The sequence below is a fragment of the Momordica charantia genome, assembly GCF_013281855.1.
Source record: "Momordica charantia cultivar OHB3-1 chromosome 8 unlocalized genomic scaffold, Mcharantia_2.0 BLBB01000008.1, whole genome shotgun sequence".
Classification (NCBI taxonomy): domain Eukaryota; kingdom Viridiplantae; phylum Streptophyta; class Magnoliopsida; order Cucurbitales; family Cucurbitaceae; genus Momordica; species Momordica charantia.
Window position 1 is genome coordinate 24,193,859 of NW_028275166.1, and position 15,743 is coordinate 24,209,601.

Consider the following 15,743-nt stretch of genomic DNA (forward strand, 5'->3'; position numbering starts at 1 on the left):
AAGCCTGTTGTTAAAGCCAGGTCCGTTTGCATTTTATCATTCGGTTAAATCGAACCCGATCCAAGTCGAGGTCGAAGCCTGTTATTATAGCCAGGTCCGTTGCATTTTATCATTCGGTTAAATCGAACCCGATCCAAGTCGAGGTCGAAGCCTGTTGTTATAGCCAGGTCCGTTGCATTTTATCATTCGGTTAAATCGAACCCGATCCAAGTCGAGGTCGAAGCTTGTTGTTAAAGCCAGGTCCGTTGCATTTTATCATTCGGTTAAATCGAACCCGATCCAAGTCGAGGTCGAAGCCTGTTGTTAAAGCCAGATCCGTTGCATTTTATCATTCGGTTAAATCGAACCCGATCCAAGTCGAGGTCGAAGCCTGTTGTTAAAGCCAGGTCCGTTGCATTTTATCTTTCGGTTAAATCGAACCCGATCCAAGTCGAGGTCGAAGCCTGTTGTTAAAGCCAGGTTCGTTGCATTTTATCCTTCGGTTAAATTGAACCCGATCCAAGTCGAGGTCGAAGCCTGTTGTTAAAGCCAGGTCCGTCGCATTTTATTATTCGGTTAAATCGAACCCGATCCAAGTCGAGGTCGAAGCCTGTTGTTAAAGCCAGATCCGTTGCATTTTTTCATTCGGTTAAATCGAACCCGATCCAAGTCGAGGTCGAAGCCTGTTGTTAAAGCCATGTCCATTGCATTTTATCATTCGGTTAAATCGAACCTGATACAAGTCGAGGTTGAAGCCTGTTGTTAAAGCCAGGTCCGTTGCATTTTATCATTCGGTTAAATCGAACCCGATACAAGTCGAGGTCGAAGCCTGTTGTTAAAGCCAGGTCCGTTGCATTTTATCATTCGGTTAAATCGAACCCGATACAAGTCGAGGTCGAAGCCTGTTGTTAAAGCCAGGTCCCGTTGCATTTTCTCATTCGGTTAAATCGAACCCGATCCAAGTCGAGGTCGAAGCATGTTGTTATAACTAGGTCCGTTGCATTTTATCATTCGGTTAAATCGAACCCGATCAAAGTCGAGGTCAAAGCCTGTTGTTATAGCCAGGTCCGTTGCATTTTATCATTCGGTTAAATCGAACCCGATCCAAGTCGAGGTCGAAGCCTGTTGTTAAAGCCAGATCCGTTGCATTTTATCATTCGGTTAAATCGAACCCGATCCAAGTCGAGGTCGAAGCCTGTTGTTAAAGCCAGGTCCGTTGCATTTTATCTTTCGGTTAAATCGAACCCGATCCAAGTCGAGGTCGAAGCCTGTTGTTAAAGCCAGGTTCGTTGCATTTTATCCTTCGGTTAAATCGAACCCGATCCAAGTCGAGGTCGAAGCCTATTGTTAAAGCCAGGTCCGTTGCACTGTTTAAATTAAACCCGATCCAAGATCGAGGTTAAGGCTTATATCAAGTACAGGTCTTTTGCATGTTCGAGATCCCGCCTAATGTCAGGCTGGGTCTGTCTCTTTAATAAAAAATTTTTGCCTCCCAAATACTTTGTCTTTTTTCCTTTGTCTACCCTTTTAGTTCTGCAAGGATACACAAAGGGGGGCAAGCTGTTGACACCGTATTTGGTCCGGCTCAAATTTTATTATTTTATTTATTTATTATTAACATTAATATTAATATTTTATATTATAAAATTTTATTTGTTTTCATTAAAAATAACATATTTTACTTTATTATTTTTAAGGTAAGGTTTTAATTAAATTTAAAAATAGATTTTGTTTTAAAAGAATTTGATTTATTATTAAAATAAATAAATAAATAAGATTTGATTTTAAGTAAATAAAAAGATTTGCTTAAATTTAAAAAAAAAGTTTTTTTTTTAATAAAACTGATTCTGTTTTACTCGTCAAAACTACTATAACGTGGCCTTTTCTCCGTTATCTTCCTCCTTTTTTTTCTCTCTTCAATTTTGACCCTCCCCATTGTTACCGTTACATTTTTGCTTATTTAAGGAGGGGAAAAGGACCTGACACAAAAAAGAACACAACGTGAGAGCAGGGGCAGCACAAATCTCATAGAAATTGGCTTTGAAAATTCAAATTTCCTTGCGCATCACACAACTTTGAGAATTTGCCTGGGCATCAAATCTGACTTTACTTCACTCTCATTGTCGAAATCTCCTCAAATTCCAATTCATACATGGTAAGTTCAATCATCTCACCCTATTTCGATTACATCAGTCAACTATGAAAGTTTTTTTTTTTCCTTTCTTTTCTCTTGTCCCAAGTGGATGATAAACGGGGATGGGGGAGAGCATGAATCCCTGATTTTGGCAATAGAATAGACAAGTTTTATAGTGAGACGAATTATTGAGTTTTCACCCCGTTTAACAAAGAAATAGAGATTCTCCGTGATGGTCTAATGACAGTCTCAATTCACGTCCTTTCTGTCTCTTTCCATTTCCTCTTGCATTTTTTTTAATCGGTTTCTCCCTTTATTTTTAAATAAAAGAAAATTGATTCTTTTTTTTTTAAATAAATTTTGTTTTAAAGTTAATAAATCTAAAATCATACGTATGTAAAGTTTGTTTTTGGAAGATTTGTTATTTAAGATTTGAAAATTTTGAATAAGATATTTTAAATAAGTTTGTTTAAATAAGATTTTTTATTTTCATTTTTATTTTTTTTTATAAAACAGTTTTATAGGAATACAAAATAAAGAGTTTTCTTTTTATTTAAATTTTCGTTTATACTTTTGTTTTCCTTTTTTTTTAAATAAAATTAAAAAATACAAAGGTTTGTATTTTAAAAAAGAGCATAATGTGTATCCTAAGGCAATATCACATTGGCAATGTACTAGGGTATTCACATACTTGACACAAGTTCAAGTCTTTGAATGCTTCATTTTTATCATTGTTTTTATTAAATAAAAGTTTTTGTTTTCTTTTTAAATAAATTTTTTCATTTATTTTTTTTAAACAAAATTAAAAAATAAAAAGTTTATATTATAAAAAACGATTTTAAATTGCATACTAAGGTCTTGGCACACTAGCAAGAGCTTTGGGTATTAACAACCATATTAATACCTATTAATTCAAATCTTATAACAAGGTGTGAATTAATATAACATGAGACATTTCAATCAAAACACAAAAATATATTTTTTTTCTTGGACCAAATAAAATAATAGGATAATTTATGATAAAATGTGGTACCGTTTTCGAACGGGTGTCGTAGGGTGCTAACACTTTCCCTACGCACAGTCGACTCCCGAACCAAAATCTGTTTTTCGTAGATCAAGTTTTTAAAATAGGTGACAAATCACACCTTGTAGATGATTTGTGGCGACTCCAAACTCATATCTCGAAAGAGACCCTTCAGGAGATGACGTCGGCCGCTCCGCGTCGCGATGACGTTGCGACATCATCTACACGACTTACCTCTTTGATCATGACACATGGCAGGTCCAAGTTCGCATCCAACATATACCTAATATAAATAATGTATATTTTGTACCATTTACATTAGCGACTTGTTTGATAATGATTTCCACGAAAGAAAATCATTGTCTATATCAAAAGAATAGTTTGTACGGTCAAAATCAACTTCTTCTGTATCAATACATTCTTCATTTTCAAGTACATAATCTATATTCCTAAAATCCTCAGTCTCTTAACATTATTAAAAATGTCATTGTATTGTATATAAAATACAAAAAGAGGACATATAGTCAACTGCGGAGAAATGATTTTAAAACAGCAATTAAAATAAGGATGTAATTAAATTATAATAATATGATTCTTAATGATTCAAAAATGTAAAAATAATGAGTTCGTGCAATAGATGAATGGTATCAGCTATATTTTTTTCTTGGACCAAATAAAATAATAGGATAATTTATGATAAAATGTGGTACCGTTTTCGAACGGGTGTCGTAGGGTGCTAACACTTTCCCTACGCACAGTCGACTCCCGAACCAAAATCTGTTTTTCGTAGATCAAGTTTTTAAAATAGGTGACAAATCACACCTTGTAGATGATTTGTGGCGACTCCAAACTCATATCTCGAAAGAGACCCTTCAGGAGATGACGTCGGCCGCTCCGCGTCGCGATGACGTTGCGACATCATCTACACGACTTACCTCTTTGATCATGACACATGGCAGGTCCAAGTTCGCATCCAACATATACCTAATATAAATAATGTATATTTTGTACCATTTACATTAGCGACTTGTTTGATAATGATTTCCACGAAAGAAAATCATTGTCTATATCAAAAGAATAGTTTGTACGGTCAAAATCAACTTCTTCTGTATCAATACATTCTTCATTTTCAAGTACATAATCTATATTCCTAAAATCCTCAGTCTCTTAACATTATTAAAAATGTCATTGTATTGTATATAAAATACAAAAAGAGGACATATAGTCAACTGCGGAGAAATGATTTTAAAACAGCAATTAAAATAAGGATGTAATTAAATTATAATAATATGATTCTTAATGATTCAAAAATGTAAAAATAATGAGTTCGTGCAATAGATGAATGGTCTCAGCTATATTTTTTCTTGGACCAAATAAAATAATAGGATAATTTATGATAAAATGTGGTACCGTTTTCGAACGGGTGTCGTAGGGTGCTAACACTTTCCCTACGCACAGTCGACTCCCGAACCAAAATCTGTTTTTCGTAGATCAAGTTTTTAAAATAGGTGACAAATCACACCTTGTAGATGATTTGTGGCGACTCCAAACTCATATCTCGAAAGAGACCCTTCAGGAGATGACGTCGGCCGCTCCGCGTCGCGATGACGTTGCGACATCATCTACACGACTTACCTCTTTGATCATGACACATGGCAGGTCCAAGTTCGCATCCAACATATACCTAATATAAATAATGTATATTTTGTACCATTTACATTAGCGACTTGTTTGATAATGATTTCCACGAAAGAAAATCATTGTCTATATCAAAAGAATAGTTTGTACGGTCAAAATCAACTTCTTCTGTATCAATACATTCTTCATTTTCAAGTACATAATCTATATTCCTAAAATCCTCAGTCTCTTAACATTATTAAAAATGTCATTGTATTGTATATAAAATACAAAAAGAGGACATATAGTCAACTGCGGAGAAATGATTTTAAAACAGCAATTAAAATAAGGATGTAATTAAATTATAATAATATGATTCTTAATGATTCAAAAATGTAAAAATAATGAGTTCGTGCAATAGATGAATGGTCTCAGCTATATTTTTTTCTTGGACCAAATAAAATAATAGGATAATTTATGATAAAATGTGGTACCGTTTTCGAACGGGTGTCGTAGGGTGCTAACACTTTCCCTACGCACAGTCGACTCCCGAACCAAAATCTGTTTTTCGTAGATCAAGTTTTTAAAATAGGTGACAAATCACACCTTGTAGATGATTTGTGGCGACTCCAAACTCATATCTCGAAAGAGACCCTTCAGGAGATGACGTCGGCCGCTCCGCGTCGCGATGACGTTGCGACATCATCTACACGACTTACCTCTTTGATCATGACACATGGCAGGTCCAAGTTCGCATCCAACATATACCTAATATAAATAATGTATATTTTGTACCATTTACATTAGCGACTTGTTTGATAATGATTTCCACGAAAGAAAATCATTGTCTATATCAAAAGAATAGTTTGTACGGTCAAAATCAACTTCTTCTGTATCAATACATTCTTCATTTTCAAGTACATAATCTATATTCCTAAAATCCTCAGTCTCTTAACATTATTAAAAATGTCATTGTATTGTATATAAAATACAAAAAGAGGACATATAGTCAACTGCGGAGAAATGATTTTAAAACAGCAATTAAAATAAGGATGTAATTAAATTATAATAATATGATTCTTAATGATTCAAAAATGTAAAAATAATGAGTTCGTGCAATAGATGAATGGTCTCAGCCAACTAGGTCGAGATGGACCAACAAGACAAGCTAGGTAAATTGAAGCAAACTAGGAGACCACTTGGCAATGAGAGACCTGTACAAAGAAACAAAAAGTCTTACACTCAAGTCAATTTAGAGTTCGACTTTAGTATTAGTTGAGACAAGTATTGGGTACGTCGATATTAAGCAACAAAAATTTCAAAAGATAACCATATTTAGTGATCATGTAAGTAATATTTTGGTTATTTACTTTTTAGTACAACAATTTTATGGGAGAAAAATCGAACAATTAAATTTGAAATGATAATAGGTGCATTATCCATTGAACTATAATGGATTGATACGTGTTAGCAGAATATTAGAGATTAAGGTCTCATTTATTTAATTAATAAATTAGAATAAAAATTAATAGGAATAAAATGAGTTAGAATGAGAATGTAATAAGACTGTTTACTAGAAATGTGTTATTTATTAAAACTATCTAGAATCCTAATAAGAATTAGATATATTATAATTACTACAATACCCATTTTTTTAATTTCTAACTAATTGTAACTATATTAATTAAAAAGTCGGCTAATATTATTTTTAAATAAAATAATAATAAATTCTAAATATCAATGCATAACAAATATTTAAATTAAAATAGAATTATCATTATTTTTTTAGACATGTTATAATAATAAAATTTATTAATGTTTTATATAATTGTTCTAATATAATTTGATCTTTTTAGTTAATGTTATTTTAATTTAAATATTTGTTATGCATTGATATTTAGAATTTATTATTATTTTATTTAAAAATAATATTAGCCGACTTTTTAATTAATATAGTTACAATTAGTTAGAAATTAAAAAGTCGGCTAATATTATTTTAAATTAAAATAATAATAAATTCTAAATATCAATGCATAACAAATATTTAAATTAAAATAACATTAACTAAAAAGATCAAATTATATTAGAACAATTATATAAAACATTAATAAATTTTATTATTATAACATGTCTAAAAAAATAATGATAATTCTATTTCAATTGTTTTATTGATAGCATACGCTAAATACACTAAATAGAAGTTCATAATATTTGATAATAAAATCGCATCAACTAATATAAAAAGTTGTATAATTTTTTTTAAAAGAAAAATGATTAGTAGTAAATAAACAAAGAAAAATTATTATAGAGTTCAATCAAAATGAAATATAAAAAGTAAAAGTCTGTCAATTAATTTTTGAAAAAGTGTGGAATTTATAAATTAAGGAATGATAATGAAATTGATAGATTGTAACTAATGAAATTACTGTCGAGAAGAGATTATAAATTTGAGGTGAGGTACACGTTTTGATTCCATTCCTAAACACTACCAAATGTCAAATGGAATGAAAGTTAAATTTAGAATTTAAGTATAAATGTGTCTCTTTTTTTTTGTTTGTCAAAAACATTAATTGAAAAAGAAAAAGAAAAAGAAAAAGAAAAGGGGGGGAGAGAGAGAGCAGATTGCAGAGGCTCGACGACTTGTCCCTCAAGATATCTCGTTTGAGTTTTTTCAATAGGAAGCAACAGATACAATACTGGACTGGACGACGCCTATTCCATTCCAAGCTTCTAATCTTTCTCTCATCTCTCTCTCTCGAGGTTCTTAACCCCTTTCTTCTCTCGATTTTTATCTGCCCATAGTTTATGTAATGTTTCTCACTCTCGGTTATGCTTACGATTTTGTCTTCTGAATTGGGGTTTATCTGATTGTTTGCTTGATAATGTCTGCTGGGTTTGTGATTCTCTTCAAAATGAGAGTATTCTCTGCAAAGAAAAAGGAAAATTGTCTGAATTCTTCCATTTCTTTTCGATCTGCTCCCTTTTCTTAATGGCATCTTCCCTTCGGATTCATTCCTCTAATTGTCGTCTTTCCTCCCTTTAGTTCCTGTAATTAACTTAAAGATAGAAACTTGGATGAATGTGTTTATGCAGATGGAGAATAGTGGGAGTGGGTGTTATTCCTTTTATCATGGTCTCCTATTTTGATGTAATTTTGAGAGACATCTATGATCTTATTGCTAATGGATCTTTCAAAACTTAAGAGACGTTCATGGTTGTATTATTAATGAAATTTAGCTTTTAAGATATTTTATTCATGGAGTTATAAGTGACCTTAGAAGATGTGTATTTCGAATTTATAAAAGTTAAGTTAGGTAACAACTGGGATTTAATCTGTTGTTCTATAGAGGTTTGTGGTACAAATGTATATTATATCAATTTTCAGCAAGCTTCATACTGGAAGTTCAAATACATGACTATGTATGCTTAAAAAACCTTATAATATTTTAGGAAGTGTTGAGAAAACTTGTGTAATATGTGTCTGCTCAACCCGAACCGGCCCTTCTGGGGTTGGATAGGTGTCGACTCAAATTTCATTGGTTATTATACAATCAACCCAAAAAATTGGGTCGGATGACTTGGGTCTTTAAAATATTAATTTTCAACCAGAGAAATATGCCTTTGTAGGTGTATTTATCACTTGCTAATGTAATTTCAAAATTGTTGCTGATTTTACAGAATACTAAAGATTTGTAGATCAGTGTCAGCTTTGTGATGGCAACTGAACTGAAAGCAGTTACTGAGGAGATGAAGGTTGACCTCTTTGAGGATGATGATGAGTTTGAAGAGTTTGAGATTAATGAAGGTATGGCTTGTGAATCATTTGCCTGCTTTTTTATTCCTTACCTTTATTTGGATTCCTCCACTGATAGTTTTAATTTCACTCATTTTCCATTTATCAATTCTTGTTCTGCAATTTCTCCTTTGTTTCAGCCAAAAGAATGTGAATGTTATGCAACGGTCTGGATAATCCTGTTACTGACTTGATCCTAACTGCTAACGTTCTTCATTTGGAAGCCCTATTACTGCTTGTTCACTCATTATTTTGTAGTAAATTCTTAGAATTCAGTGTTTGAAAAGAATGAGCCAGAATGTTTTATACTCAATTACAACAGTAACTATTAATGAAAATAATATTGATTAGGATAAAAAAGAGTTGGAATAATGCATGGTTTTTAGAAGATACGCCCCCTTATGCAGTTATGCTATGTTGAGATGGGCCTTTTTCTCTTTAAGAGATCAAGTTCCTCTAGATGTCTGTTTGAAGTTAATGTTATAACTTATTAAAAAGAGTTAATAGAATACATATTACTTGTATGCTCAAAAGTAGTAAGAGTGGTACATACAGAAGTTGGATGAACAGCTTCTAAACGTAGTTTATGGTTTCTTTCTGAGTAATCTACAGATTTTGTTTTGATTGATGAAATGGCCTTGGCAGTAAACCCTTTTTTCAACTTCATATTTATCAAAAAATAAAAATAAAAATAATAATAATAGATAAATAAATAAAATAAAATAAAATTGATGACCATAAAGCCACTTCTCTTTGTTTAGTTGAAGTAGTCGCATTTCTTTATTTAGCAGAAACTGTTGCGGTTACTTGATTTTCAGGAAAAAAATAAAGAATCTTAAATCTAACATCCAGATCTTATGCATGGTTGCTTGACGGTGTTGTCGACTGAAACTATGATTTGAAGATCTTGCATATTCAGAAAAAAAGTTAAAGTGATAAGGAAGTTTTGGGGTTGTTTTTAATGGAAGGCATTATAGATTGCTGGTCTGTCAACAATAAACTCTCAATAGGTCTCTGGATTTTGCTTGCTTATGCTTATGTGATTTAGTCTTTCTTTTCTCAATAATAAACTCTCTAAGGAAATGCTTTCATAGATCTTTCGCTTGCGCAGTATGTGCTATGCATCTCATTCGTCACAATGTGATAGCAAAAATTACTTGTAAGTTTGGAAGCTACGTGAAGGATGTGATGAGACTCTCTTTGCCAGTTAAGATGAACTTGTGACTAGAAGTCTAGAAGGGGGTGGGGAGTTACTCTGCATTCTTACTCTTGTTTGAGAGCACTTTTCTTTTCTTTTTAGATAGGTGTCTAGGTCTTTAAGTATTGCTCAACTAATCTCATGGGACCACTGCCCGACCCCAATAAATCTATAGGATTTTTTCTAGGTGACCACCATGAGGTGTGAATGCATTTCTCCAAAGCCCTTATACTTTTTTGACGTGTACTATTATTCCTAGGCCAACTCATGGTAGTTCTTGTATGAGAGCACATAGATCGTAAGATAATTCTAAATGTCATGGTCCTAGTCCTAATCCTAGCCAGACATTACTAGTTAGCAGAGAATTTGGAGATCTCTTCCTTTTCAAAGTTCTTTAACAATTCCAATCTTCTCGGATGCTTATTACTCTGCTTCTCGTTCTTGGCATAACATATTTTTCGCTAAAACATTGGTTCTGAAGAAAATGCGAGTTTAAGCCTTATGATGTTTTTATGACCATTCCTTCTGTTCTGTTCTGATTGGTAAAATCAATTACAGAGTGGGAAGTCAAGGAAGGTAAAGAAATTACACAGCAGTGGGAAGATGACTGGGATGACGACGATGTCAACGACGACTTCTCGGTGCAGCTTAGGAGAGAATTGGAGAACAACGGTGAGAAAAAATGAAGAGACTTGAGCCACCTCTTGTTTATCTGCCAACATCTATGTTTTATTTAACATTGTTTTGACTTCAAGATGGTTTATGATGTCTTCTATCTTTGCAAATAGTGATATGAATATGCTTAGAAGTTATAAACCTTGTTAGCATTATTGAACACCAAGGATGATCGCTGGCCCAGAAGATAACGCATTTTCGTTGTTATTTATGATCTCTATGGTCTTTTAGTTAATTTGATTATGGTACATGCTTTTATACGTCGGTTAAATTCAAGTTCTGTCAAGTTATTGAAGTTATTGGACACTGATAAGATGAAAATTTACCAGTTTTTCAGGGTCAAAAAATTATATAATATTTTATAGAGGAAAAAATTCATTTATATTCCGAATTAATCTACACTCTCTATTAAGGTACCGTATAAGAATTGTTAATGCATAATTTTCATGTTTTATTTAAAATATAGAAAATATAAAATTACAAAATAGTAAAAAATTGGAATATAATATTTAATTTTACAGATTATAAGAGATGGTTTTCAACATTGAAATTTATAAAATCAATTTTATGTTATACGAAAATAGATGGAATTTGGATCAACAAATAAATGTGGTGGGAATAATAAATATAGGGAAAAAAATACTTTTGATTCATGAGATTTAGAATTGGTGTCTATTTAGTATATTTTAAAATAGACATTTTTGGTCTCTGAAGTGTAGAAAAATGTTTTAAGTAATTCGAATTTTTTTTTATCCATCGTTAGATGTCAAAATGACTGGAGTTAAGTTGGTAAATGTATGATGGGAAATTGGCATTTGTGACCATTTTTCTCCTTGATTTTTAACCCTTCCTAGAAAACCTCTTATTTTTTTTTACCCTCTCACATTCTAATTTTTTTACCCACGTTCCAAATTGCTACCCTTGTGAAATTACCTAAATATGCTCATTTTCCAAAAGGCCAATTTCTCCACAAACTCGGACGGTTCTCACCAACATACTCTCACATCCTCTACCTTTTTCTAACTTCTCAATAAACCTTTTCTTTTCCTTTTCGTTTTCAATTTTTTTTTTCCATTTTATTAAAACCTGCCAAAACTTGAAAACTTATAAAAGGAAAATTATAATATATATATGAAAATTATAAGAAAATTAATGATCGATCAATCCGTCAAAACAAGAAATAAAAAAAGGGTACTCAACCGAGTTGTATAAATCTCGGGCCAAAATTCATACCATTTCGATAAATTGCATTATTACCAGAGATTATGCAATTGTCCAACATTATGCAATATCAGTTGGAGTTGTATAATCTTAGATCGGATTATGCAATTCCATGGTTTGAGATGATGCAATATTCGGTTGAAATTGCATAATATACAAGATTCATGCAACTCGGTTGAATATATATTTTCTTTCTTTTGACAGATTGATGAACCATTAAATTTCTTATAATTTCCATTAAAAAATTGAAAACGAAAAGAAAAAAAAAAGAAAAAGAAAAGATGTTTTAAGTACAACATGTGAGGGCGGAGAATCAAACTCACAACTTCATCGTTGAAGGTATATACTAATTATCGCTAACCTATGCTCACTTTAACAAGAAAAGTTTATTGATAAGTTAGAAAAAGAGGAGAATGTGAGGGTACATCGGTGAGAATTCATTATTCTCATTTATTATTCACACAAGGGCAAAGATGTATTTTTACATTTGCAAAAATAAAAAAGCCGTCACAAGAAAGCTTTGAGGTCATAAATGCAAGTTTTTGGAGGAAGGGTTAATGGTTTACCTTGTTTTAAGGGTAAAGATGAATCAGTTAGGTGCGGTTTTCTATCGTTTTATATTTAAAAACCGTGTTTTAAGCTTAGTTTAGTATCTAAAACCTTTCATTCGGAGTTATCTTATGTTATACATGCATATAAGACATTTTTACATCATTTAGAGTTGATTTCTAACATAAATTACAATTTTGTGCAGAAAAACCCAAGCTAGGCGCTTGACGCCTTGTCCAATTCCAACAATGCTCTTAATGTCAAACAACGTTTTTGTATGTTTTGAAGCTTCCACGGCCCCTCCACGTGTCTTCCATGCATTGATGATGGGTAATTCAACGACAAACCAACTTAAAGATGTTTTAAAAGGATGGTTTTCTCAACCTCCTAACTAACTTGAAGCTCCCTATAAATACATCATCTCTCTCACTCCATTCATGATCCCAAGCGATCATTTTCAAGCTTTAGACACTTTACTTTCAGTCTACTACATTTTCCTTTAGTTCTTTAGTTGTTTATTTTAAAATTAGTTATTTCAAGTTTGCTCTTTACTTTTCAACTTGTTACTTTTCAATTGTGAGCTTTTGATCTTATTAAGTTAAATTCCAGCGAATATGTTCATATTTATTTCTCTCTCTTTATTTTCGAAGTTATAATCACACAATCTTGTGGAATTGACTGAGGACTGCACCACAATCTTGAAAGAGAACAAGTTAGGGTCATTCTGGATACAACACCACCATTTTCAGCTTGTTTTAATTATATTAATCTTTTAATCATGTCTCTTATTTACATCCGTGTTCAATTATGTTTTTCCTATGAAGTTATGAGTTAAATTTATTTCTCCAAGCCCGGTTATGGATAATTAGCTAAAGTTTTTAAAATCCAACAAGTCAAAATGTGTTTTTCCCTTCTTTTATCACTAAAGGTTGTTTTTATAAGTTAAACTTGATTTGGCCAATTAATGTTTTTCGGACCTCGACCTAAGGTTACAGTTGATTTTTATTAAATTAAGTTCAATTTTCTAATAGACATATTAGGGATGAACTTATACCTTCAAAATCACTTAGACATAAGAAGATGACGAAGCAAAACGGAGGAAAACTTTAGAAAGGCACCTAGCGCCTAGTTGGAAAAAGTTTACATATTTTTAGCTAATTTGAAGTAATTAGGCTGGGTGTGTTGCATTGAGTCTTAAAATACTAAAACCAACATTATCATTGATAATTGTTACCCAAAATCAATTACAAAGTCACCGATCAACATCATTTTTATTAGAAAAAGGCTTCATTTGTCCCTCTAGATTGATACTCGGAATACTCATTTCATTTCGTTTTACTGCTGTGTACACTTGTGCTCTATCATTTATTTTAGATCCAAAATAACAAAATAGTAAAAAATCTCAAGTCAAATATATTTGAGGTCAAAACCTCAATTTTCCTTACTTTGTTTGACAAAATATATTAGACAATTTATAACATTTTTCATAAAAGTGTATTTTGTTCAAAATTGTATACATTATAATTTCTTTTTGGATAGCATGTATGTGAATAAGAATTCGAAGATAAGCCATTGCTATGCTCATGCTGGCATATATACACATTAAATTTTTGTGATTACTATATTATTTAATCATAAATTTTCATATCTTTATTTAATGGGAAAATATAAGTGAATGAAAATACATTTGTGAATTTCAAGATAATTTGATTGAAGTTTGGATATGGACCCATATTAACGACATATTAATCTTTCATGAATTTTATAAATACAAAAAAGCAAAATTAGGCGTCGAGAATAACTAGTAATTAAATTTCTACTGACATTTACAAGTGTTATGGTTTCGACATCGATATGAGGGATAAATTGATATTTTTATAGTATTTCAAAAAAAAAATATCAAAATATAAAAAATATCAACAAACTACCTCTAACATATATATAATATTAATCATTTTAAATTTATAGTGAAACGTAATAATATTAATCATTTTAAACTTATTTAAAAAGAACGAAGGCTTATATTTATTAATTTAAATATGTTTTACAAATGTTTTATATTTATTAATTTAAATATGTTTTGCAAATGTTTTATTTTTATAATATTTTCAGAAATATAAGTAGACATTTTACCATTTCCCTGGACATTTAATCGAGATCCCGCCATCTACATTTAAAACCCCAAATCTTTTTTTTATTCAAAAGTCAAAACCCCTTTTCTTCTACAACAGTCGCCGTCGTAGCTCCGCCGTCGTCGGCTGGTCGCCAAGTGAGTGAGTTTTCGTTTTCGTTTTTGATGTTCATAATGTCTACGATGTTTCTCGCCATGCGATTTATTTGATCCGCTTTCTCCACACACATCTCAATCTTTGAAATTCGAGCGACTCTCCATCACCTCGATCATCAGATTCCACGATCACAAGTATTTTCAAGATTTGATTAAGGGAGAAATGAGATTCGGCTAAGATCAACGAGTCGAAAGAGTCATGATTTTGATGGATCATGTTAAAGATTCGACATGTATAAGATAAGACCTGACAAGAATTTATAATAGACCTGTACAATGTACCTTAGGAGAGGATGGCAACAACCCTTTCTAATGCACCCCAAACTCATTTCTTGGAACCACGTTGGACGATGTTTGGTCAGTGCAGGAGGAATTTGGAGAACATTTTGTGGACAGAGACCCCGCTTGTTTCGGTGTTCTTCTTAATCTTGTTCGAACCGGAGAGCTTTTCGTTCCTCCAACGATTCCCGACACCGTTCTCTTCCGAGAAGCTCATTAATACAGACTCCTCGACCAGCTTCGATCTGCCAGACATGTCCATTTAGACGGTGAGAATCTCAAACTTGCTTCCTCCATTACCGGTGGGACTCTGGTAAAACCAAATGCATTGATTAGAGCAAGTTCCAATTGCGGCTGATCTGTTGCCAATGGTAGAGTTTTCCATGTCTACGATTGGATGCTCCAACAGCATCCACTCCACTGCAATAGGCCAGCCGATTCATTTACCACTAGAAGACCATAATAGTGAGGTTGGCGACGCCTTAAAGCTTCAATGGGTGCCGCTGCCGAGTAGGAATTGTTTAATGGCCGCAATTGGCAGTGAATCAAGGCAACAGAATATATAAGCATATTGGATCTAAGAGAGAAAGACATGCATGAATTTGGGTGGTTGGCAACAAAATTCATACAAACTGAAACATGGAGTACCGTTAGCAGATGCGGTGGGGATTGATGAAAGGAACTGTGTTTGTGTAATAAACGAGCTTGGTTCTTTTAGTAATTTCGTGATAGTACATGCTTTTACTTACAGGTCAGTTAAAAAAAAAATATTAAAAAGGGAATGACTTTCTTGGACAACAATGACAGAGAGAATGAACAGAAGATGAGTTTCCAAAACTATAGAAGGGTGTTTCAAGACCATGCTTTTACCTGATTTGCATCACCCATTGTCGTATGAAACCTGAAACTGTGTCTTCAAGACAATGACGATCTTCACATTTGATTGTCGCATAACCTAAACTTTGAATTACTATTATATTTTTTTAT

General features: G+C 32.4%; 1 protein-coding gene across 2 annotated transcripts; it reads left to right on the plus strand.

The window, feature by feature from the left end:
• Positions 1-7,316: 7,316 nt before the first annotated feature.
• Positions 7,317-10,655, plus strand: LOC111020683 (protein DSS1 HOMOLOG ON CHROMOSOME V). Of its 2 annotated transcripts, none has more exons than XM_022297409.2 (3): positions 7,317-7,561; positions 8,433-8,559; positions 10,304-10,655. In XM_022297409.2, exons 2-3 carry the CDS (start codon positions 8,469-8,471, stop codon positions 10,429-10,431), a joined length of 219 nt encoding a protein of 72 aa, XP_022153101.1. In that variant the 5' UTR covers positions 7,317-7,561; positions 8,433-8,468; the 3' UTR covers positions 10,432-10,655. The 2 variants fall into 2 exon arrangements, with proteins under 2 accessions (XP_022153101.1, XP_022153100.1); XM_022297408.2 differs by having other exon boundaries at positions 7,320-7,514.
• Positions 10,656-15,743: the final 5,088 nt, after the last annotated feature.